Source organism: Tetranychus urticae, chromosome 1, assembly GCF_039701765.1.
Source record: "Tetranychus urticae isolate SD_2017Ah chromosome 1, NJAU_TeUrti_SD_1.0, whole genome shotgun sequence".
NCBI lineage: Eukaryota > Metazoa > Arthropoda > Arachnida > Trombidiformes > Tetranychidae > Tetranychus > Tetranychus urticae.
This window is the reverse complement of record NC_142958.1, coordinates 16,570,018-16,579,488: the sequence shown is the minus strand read 5'-3', so window position 1 is coordinate 16,579,488 and position 9,471 is coordinate 16,570,018. Positions and strand designations below refer to the sequence as shown.

At 36.5% G+C, this 9,471-nt stretch overlaps 1 protein-coding gene across 1 annotated transcript; it reads left to right on the top strand.

Moving 5' to 3' along the window:
* The first annotated feature begins 3,147 nt into the window (after positions 1–3,147).
* On the top strand, positions 3,148–5,469 carry LOC107359261 (uncharacterized). Its single transcript, XM_089266325.1, has 2 exons — positions 3,148–4,958; positions 4,992–5,469. Exons 1-2 carry the CDS (start codon positions 3,203–3,205, stop codon positions 5,390–5,392), a joined length of 2,157 nt encoding a protein of 718 aa, XP_089122451.1. The 5' UTR covers positions 3,148–3,202; the 3' UTR covers positions 5,393–5,469.
* The last annotated feature ends 4,002 nt before the right edge of the window (positions 5,470–9,471 follow it).

The following is a 9,471-nucleotide window of genomic DNA, read 5'->3' as shown; positions in this document are numbered from 1 at the left end:
TTTGATTAACTGGTAACATCATTTCATTTTCCGAATCTTTATATACCATTCAAAACTTGTCAAATTCACACTGTCAACATGTGTTTGAATAATTTCGTAATGTGATAAATTGATCATATCTACGAATCTTTTCATTTCTTATCGAGTCAGTCGGAAAATTTACGACTGGGTTTGCTCTAAACAATGGATTCCCATGAAGCAAGTAAATATTTATCATTGAGCAAGAATATCTGCTTCAAGAATGCGGTTCTAAAATTGAGTCTGATGATTATCACGAAAGAATTTCAGGTTTTTACTTTGAACAATAAAAAAACAATTAACAGGATACAAGTTTATCACAATGGATATAATTCATATTCAGGAATGTGCTTGATATCGAAACATTCAGTTTTGAAATAATCTTGATTGAGAGTTTGATTGGAGTTTCAGGATGATATGAAACGATCTATAATGTTTGTTTAGTTTCACCGTTTTTCCACAAAAACATGATGAACGTAAAAATGGTATCGATCGAAAGTTCTCGTCAAACTGAACCTAAGGTAATGCAACTAAAAATTGACACATAACTTCAAAATTGAATATCGAGAAAACGAATAGACATAATGGAACCAAATGTCAAATTAATCAGACGTGATGTCTAACGATTAATTTCAAGTATTTTTAACCCATAATTTTGATACATTTTCAACCATATTGTCACTAAATGAACACATAAAAGTGACCAGTGATTTATATTTTAGCGGTAATGTCTCTAATGCTAATCAACTATTTAACCATGTTAAGTATTTAAATGTGTCTAGATCAACAGTGAATCGTATATGAAAACGTTTGAAATCCAATTCATCGATAGAGTCATATAAATTAGACGAAATTAAAACCCGTCGGATACTGAAACTAGTCGAAGACAAAAGTGAAAACCGTCTAAACTGGCCTCGAAAATTAAACAATTTTTCCTCAACTATTTCAATAGAATTTTTAGATGCATGTATGATCGCGAAAGCATTCAAAATGCTAGTTTCGATGGTGTATTGGCAGTTTTTATAATAATTTGCTTAAATAAAAAAATTGAATCAAAATCTTAACAGGTTATTTTGTTTTAACCATTAAATGCAATTTTTAGTTGCATTACCTTATGCTCATCCAAAATTCAATGTAAAAAATGGAAAAAATCATTTCTTATGTTTAGTCTTGGTAGAGATAATGAAATAAGTCAGTTTCAAAGCACTATTGATGCGCTATTTCAGCCCATCTTTCAGAATAAAGATAGAAATCTAAACAATTGCAAGTGTTTTATCATAGACTTGTGTAACTTGACTTCACCGTTTTATCCAGAATTAATTATTGTTAATTAAAGAGTGTTTAATCTTAACAAGTGATTAAAGATGATTTCATTTCTGAAAAGGTATTTTCAATGTGAATTGACAATGATATTTCAGGTAAAGCTTGAATTAACAAAACGAACTTAAGAAATGGAAGGCAAAATTTTCAATAAATGAGGCAGTTTGACTGGATTTACAGGCATCATTGAGTTATTAAAGTAAAGGTTTAATAATTGTGCAAAAATAAGTCAATTTTAATGTGAAATTGTGAAAATATGGTGCTAAATAGAAATGAGTGCCGAAAGAAAGACAGAAAATTTTCCTTTCAAGTAAGAGTTGAGTCTTTGTAGGGGTTTGTAGGGGCATAAATTTGAGCCCATTAATGCTATCGAAAATTTTCTCTGATCGACAGTTTCCGAAAAGATCGAGGACAGAGTTTAAACTTCGATAGTCTTTCGTACAGTTGTGGAACGAGATTTTTTATCGAACTCATTTTTAGCAACTTTTGAGGATCAACCAAAAAATGCACACATTTCTGGAAATATTTCTGTTTCTGTTCAAGAGATTTTCGGTTGAACCTGATGCTTTGAGTGACGACAAGAGTAAGAGAGTTTTAACTTATTTTTTTGTGGATAAGAATAGTTGCTAAACATCAACAGTCGAACATATTTTTCAATTAATCGACAGTTCTCTTGAATTTGGCCTTTTGCCCCAAAGCTTTGAGCCTAGATATTTCGAGAATGACAGCACCTACAATCACCCTTCTTTGACCAATTATTTTGATGTGAGCCATTATATGTATAAATATAAGATCATTCAAGATCATGTAAGAAAAGTACTAGCATTGTACTCGTGTGTTCAGATCAATGTTTCATTAATAAAGGTGCATGATTATTCAAACAAATTATGTTTTAAAAGGATATTTTTTAGTAAATAGGTCAGATTTTTCTGGTATTCAGTCATATACTGTAATATTATAGCCCATTATAAAGGGTGTTGCGGTCAGAAAGGCTCAAGCAATCAATTATTATTGAAAAACGTATCTTTATTTTAACGATTAAAGGCTGCCTGTGCGTCTAACTAGAGGTTCTCGGTTGTACTTCTGGTATAAATCGAAAGGAACGATATTTGTATCGCAAAATATTAAATAGTATAGAAAGACATTCAGCCATGAGGCGCGAGTGATGAAATATATAAAAACACACTTGGCAAGCAGATTAAGTACCCTTAGGTCAACGAGAAAAGTATTGATGTCGATGCAATAGTATTGCAGAATCGCTAACCTTGTTAGGCTATCTGCCTTGATTTATTCTTGAATGTACAAAACTTCACCTGACGAATCTTAATTTAGGAATCTCAATCAAGATTGTTTTGTATTGATTGATTGACAAAGGAATGTCTGAGTTGTACATTCCATGTAAGATTATTAGTTAGATTACTTCATTTCTTTTGTAATCCTGGAACAATTCAACGTTTTCTTCTAGTACTGTTTGATCGACTCATTTAAACTAATCTGTTTGCTCTATTGTGCGAGTTGATTTGATAATCAATAAATTGGATTTTCCACTTACATATTTCAGATATGACCTAATCTATCATTTGAAATTGAATATTTTGATCGAATTCTTTAGATACAATTATGAATCCATATAATAAATATCACTATTGTTTCCTCCTTTTACAACTCTATTCTAGATAAGAAAAGGATGTTTATGAGCTTGAATAAAATGAACAATTACTATTAATCTGGATAATCACGAAGGAATTTTTCATATCTTTAGATAAGCTTGCAAATTAAAACATATAAATACAGTGAGCTACCCGAACTATTTCATCAATTGAAAAAATATAACCAACTGTGAAAACAACATAACAACAACAAAATGAAGAAGTTTTTGATTATAACTTTTGTGCTATGCAGTTTAACTGCTAATGCATTCGAACACAATAAGCTCGAATTGCAGGATGACGATCTTGAAGAAATGAAATTCGAAGAGATTGGCGAATTTGGCGGAGAGCAACCTGAACCACGAAGACATCACGGTGGTGAACAACCCGAGCCTCGAAGACATCATGGTGGAGAGCAACCTGAACCTCGAAAGCATCACGGTGGTGCACAACCTGAACCACGAAAGCATCACGGTGGAGAGCAACCAGAGCCTCGAAGACATCACGGTGGGGAACAACCTGAACCACGAAGACATCACGGTGGAGAGCGACCCGAGCCTCGAAGACATCATGGTGGAGAGCAACCTGAACCTCGAAAGCATCACGGTGGTGAACAACCTGAACCTCGAAGACATCACGGTGGTGAACAACCTGAACCTCGAAAGCATCACGGTGGTGAACAACCTGAACCTCGAAGACATCACGGTGGTGAACAACCTGAACCACGAAAGCATCACGGTGGTGAACAACCTGAACCACGAAAGCATCACGGTGGTGAACAACCTGAACCACGAAAGCATCACGGTGGAGAGCAACCAGAGCCTCGAAGACATCACGGTGGGGAACAACCTGAACCACGAAGACATCACGGTGGAGAGCGACCTGAACCACGAAAGCATCACGGTGGTGAACAACCCGAGCCTCGAAGACATCATGGTGGAGAGCAACCTGAACCACGAAAGCATCACGGTGGTGAACAACCTGAACCTCGAAGACATCACGGTGGTGAACAACCTGAACCACGAAAGCATCACGGTGGTGAACAACCTGAACCACGAAAGCATCACGGTGGAGAGCAACCAGAGCCTCGCAGACATCACGGTGAGGAACAACCTGAACCACGAAGACATCACGGTGGAGAGAAACCTGAACCTCGAAAACATCACGGTGGAGAGCAACCAGAGCCTCGAAAGCATCACGGTGGTGAACAACCTGAACCACGAAAGCATCACGGTGGTGAACAACCTGAACCACGAAAGCATCACGGTGGAGAGCAACCAGAGCCTCGAAGACATCACGGTGGGGAACAACCTGAACCACGAAGACATCACGTTGGAGAGAAACCTGAACCTCGAAAACATCACGGTGGGGAACAACCAGAACCACGAAGACATCATGGTGGAGAGCGACCTGAACCACGAAAGCATCACGGTGGGGAACAACCTGAGCCTCGAAGACATCACGGTGGTGAACAACCAGAGCCTCGAAGACAGCATGGTGGAGAGCAACCTGAACCTCGAAAGCATCACGGTGGAGAGCAACCAGAGCCTCGAAGACATCACGGTGGGGAACAACCAGAACCACGAAGACATCATGGTGGAGAGCAACCTGAACCTCGAAAGCATCACGGTGGAGAGCAACCAGAGCCTCGAAGACATCACGGTGGTGAACAACCAGAGCCTCGAAGACAGCATGGTGGAGAGCAACCTGAACCTCGAAAGCATCACGGTGGAGAGCAACCAGAGCCTCGAAGACATCACGGTGGTGAACAACCAGAGCCTCGAAGACATCATGGTGGAGAGCAACCTGAACCACGAAAGCATCACGGTGGTGAACAACCTGAACCTCGAAAGCATCACGGTGGCGAACAACCTGAACCACGAAGACAACACGGTGGTGAACAACCAGAGCCTCGAAGACATCATGGTGGAGAGCAACCTGAACCTCGAAAGCATCACGGTGGTGAACAACCTCAACCTCGAAAGCATCACGGTGGTGAACAACCTGAACCACGAAGACAACACGGTGGTGAACAACCAGAGCCTCGAAGACAACACGGTGGTGAACAACCAGAGCCTCGAAGACATCACGGTGGTGAACAACCTGAACCACGAAAGCATCACGGTGGAGAGCAACCAGAGCCTCGAAGACATCACGGTGGTGAACAACCTGAACCACGAAGACATCACGGTGGAGAGAAACCTGAACCTCGAAAACATCACGGTGGAGAGCAACCAGAGCCTCGAAGACATCATGGTGGTGAACAACCAGAACCACGAAGACATCATGGTGGAGAGCGACCTGAACCACGAAAGCCACAACCACCTAAAGGACGTTTCGAAGCTGTCATTGATGATATTGCTTCTAAAGCTGACCGTGTTTTGCGGTTAGTCCGAAGTCTCTGAGTCACAGGATATTTCTTAAAACGTATTAATTTAAAATCTATAAACATAAAATAAAGTTCAATATTTTGCATATCTAATTTGTAGGTGTTAAGTGTCAACTTATATCTATTTTTATTAAAACAAGTGAATTTTGAGAATAGCTCATTTTGTAATATTAACGACGGTATAATAACGATTCGACCCAAGCAATAAAACTAGAATCAAAATTCTTTTTAGCTCTAAATTGTATAGATTGATTCTCAAGACGACTGGTATAAGCAAATTATCACAAGGTGTATATAACTCAATTAATTTAGTGTTCAACAGTTTGATGATGATTATATGGTAACAGTTTCGTTTTACGGACAAAGGCGTGAACATTAAAAATCATCCAATGGTAGACGTCTTTTAAGGGCGCTCTTTATGAACAATTGAATTAAATGAAGCTAATTAAGGCCCCAGGCCAACCTAAGCCCACCCTAACCTTACCAAACCTAACCTAACCTAACCTAACCTAACCTAACCTAACCTAACCTGACCGACCAACCAACAGCCCCTTGATCTAACTTACCTAACCAAAAAATCATATGTTTTAATGTTCACACCTTTGTCCGTAAAACGAAACTGTTACCGATTATATGATGTTAAAAGATGATTCTAAATGGTGAAGAAACAATCGAGATCATCAACCTACAAGTGATACAAACGATTCAATTAAAAATAAATGCATTTAAAGTTGGACTTGATTTGATATTGAAAGTAAAATAATACACGAATAAAAAGTACGGCAGTTTAACAGTTGATAATGATTAACAAGTTTACATGCTAATTGTGAACCGTTGAAAGAGTAACAAGGAAACCTGTATTTAACCAATTTTACTGGTTTAATTGCTTAACCATCCGGACCGAAGTTCAATGTAATGTTATCTCAAGTTTGACGATTGTATTTAAGGTTTATTTTTGTCTTCAATGAGAGTGATTAAAAAAGGAGTCTTGATCTAACTTTTAGCATAAAGCAAAATACAACAAAAAAAACACATTAATGCGAAAATGATCGGTATAAATGATTAGTTTATTAAAAATTAACCTTGGAGTTAATCAAGTAACAAGTAGAGATGTGCTTAAGTCTGTTTAAAGACTAAACAAGAAGAAAAAAAGTGATTTATAATTACAATTAACAAGATGATAATCATTCATACAATTGATATCAATATTTAAACGAATGAAAGAAACAAACAAACTTTAAACAGCAATCAGTTAATAAACATTTCTGTAATAAAAATGTACATTTGCGTGTAACAATACAGTTTAATTAACATCAACAGTCAACGTAATGTCAATAAATATTGTTAAACATGGTAAATGATTGAATCAGCTAATCAACATCGGGTTCATTGCAACAATAAACCTGAACAAATGTCAACATCCAGACGATAATCTGGTTGTTCAATAATGCACCAATGAAATAAGTAAAATTGTAAGGAAAGATGTTCATTGCTCGATATATTGACCTTTAAGTAATCAGCTTTTTGTTGTTCTACTCGACAATCTCAATTAAACTGTTGCTGTCAATCCAATAAGATATAATACTTAAACAATATCATTCACAATCAGTTGATTAGTAGAGCATCTTTTTTGTTTTTGGCCAGCATTTGCAGTTCTCTCCAATAAGACGATTAACATTGATTCTTGACATGAAGGAAACATCTTTACTGTTTGAGCTTTCATTTCTTTAGATTATCTCAAGTCTGCCATTTCAACCTTTCACCTTGTACATCCTTGCAAAGATTGAGTTCACAGTGTTGGACCAACATTTGTTTGCTTGCTGTTTATTGCCATCGTAGAGGTTAATTTGAGCAACCAATTTTGAGCAACTCTGCGGTTGAGCAAAGCTGCTTTCAGCGACATCTTTTGAGCAAAAATTTTCTACATTGCGTTTGGCCTAGAAAAATATTGGTAAAGTAAAAATGACTTTTAAATGCATTATAATATTTTTTATGCAAGTTTAATTTAATTAAATTTTGATGATAATTGATTGCGCACAGAAATAATTAGCGCTTAACTAGTGCGCATCGGTTTCACTTAAATTTTCAAGTCGGGTGAAATATTTACATTTATCAACTAAATCGAAAGGGCTCAATCTATTATTAATATACTCAATGGTCAATGTATGAATTTTTTGATCTATTCTTTTGTATTTCGTTGGTTTGACCGATATGACTGCACCATGTGAGGCCATTGCTAGTTTACTATCGAAGTTGTTTTGTTGTTGCAATAACTTTTCAATAAAATGCCAAATATTAGCATGAGATCGACCAACGGCTTGATTCAAAGCATTATGCCATCCTTCGACGTGGTTGTTTGTTCGAGGGTCAGGGTCATTAAAATGGTTCCAAGTTTCGACAGGGAATCTAGCATTCAATTGAATATATGTAGATTCGAAGTAATCGAAAAACTTAAGCATATCGTCGTCTTGTGGGGCCAGTTGTTTTATCGTTTGATAAGTATTGGTAATATCGTTAATGCTGAGGAAAGGTAGAGCTGAAATCCGTTTGACCGCTAAACGCACATCATTTTCGCCATTGTTACTTTTGTAGCGATTTATCAAGTTGTGTTTGCCGACATTGCGCCAGATCGATTGAGAAAAATGAAAAAGGCATGATTTTAGCTCGCAATTAGGGAAAACTGTCTTGACCGCTCGATGAAAGGCCATTTCAAAGTCAGACGTAAACTTTCTAGGGCACCAAGTTAGTCCAATTGACGCACAAGAATCTTGAATTAGTCTTAACAACCGCATATAAGTATTAACAGTTGCGTCGGGGATAAGCGCATATACAATCGGTACCATAAGTCCGTTTTTGATTACATGGAATGAATACAACGATTGAAATAAACTTGGCACACTTTTAAAGGTCCCGTCCGAATATATGTGATCAGATTCACATAAAGTTTTCAGAAAACTGGGCGTAAAAAATAGCATAATCTTGTCTTCAATGCCATCTGATAGTTGATAAAACTTTTCACCAGAATTTGTATTCGTCAGGTAATCAGGAACGATAATCTCCGATCTTGATTTGGGTAGAGAAGGGTGACAATCACGACGAGCTGCAGAAATTGAATTTTTCAATTGTTTAAATGTATGAAGAGATGCAGCTATTTCATCACGAGCAAATTGACCACTGGTCATCAATTCATTAGTTACAACTGAGTAAATAGCTTGACAACTTTGAAAACCAGGGTCTTTTGCTTTAACTTTCAATTGATGACGTTGTTCGTAAGAAATTATTGCACTAATATCAGGTTCATGGTTATGTCCAACATTACCAATGACCACACCATCAGAAACATGAACCTTGCCCACACACCCTTTATTAATGCACGTCCAGTGAGTGGTATTACTTTTAACCGCTCTTTTACGGTGGACATAATTGTTCAAAACTAATAAATCAGCACCGCGAGTAGATTTGATAAACTTAATTTCTTCACTCATTTTGATTAATAAATTTATTGAAAGAAAAGAATTGAATTGAATCAAATGAAAGTTCAAAATAGTTCAATTTGTCAAAAAAAACTTGGAAACATTTGACAGAAAAAGCTTTAATTAAGTAGATTAAATTACAAAGATTTTTGCTTAAACCCCTTTTGCCCTTAAGATGCTTTGCTCAAAAAAGAGTTGCTCAAAATTGGTTGCTCAAAATGACCCCAATCATTGCCATTGAATAAATTAAGCATGATTGGTAAACGATCAAATGATAATCTCGTCTTAATTTGGTCAACCTCGTTAAGCCATTTTTACATCAAGATGATGATCTCTTTTTCCTTTACTTTTTTTTACGTCCTGTTCCTATCAATACTTTGATTCTTGTTTCCATCTTGATTCACCCATAAACCAGTTTTCACCATCAACATCATCATCGTCTTGATCAGCAGCAGCAACAGCTTCTGAATAATAGTTGTAATAGTGGTTGTAATGGCGGTAACAATCCTGATCTAAGAAAGAAATGAAATAATAAAAATTATTATTATAATTATGATTATTATTAATATCATTTTGATAAAAAACGATATATATTTATAAATTCTGAAAATGTCGACCGTTG

What these genes read in the sequence shown, in the direction of transcription:
- LOC107359261 (XM_089266325.1), top strand. Translation starts at nt 3,203, where the DNA reads ATGAAGAAGTTTTTGATTATAACTTTTGTGCTATGCAGTTTAACTGCT. An exon ending in GCATCACGGTGGTGAACAAC is followed by an intron (nt 4,959 to 4,991) that starts CTCAACCTCGAA and finishes GTGGTGAACAAC; the next exon opens with CTGAACCACGAAGACAACAC.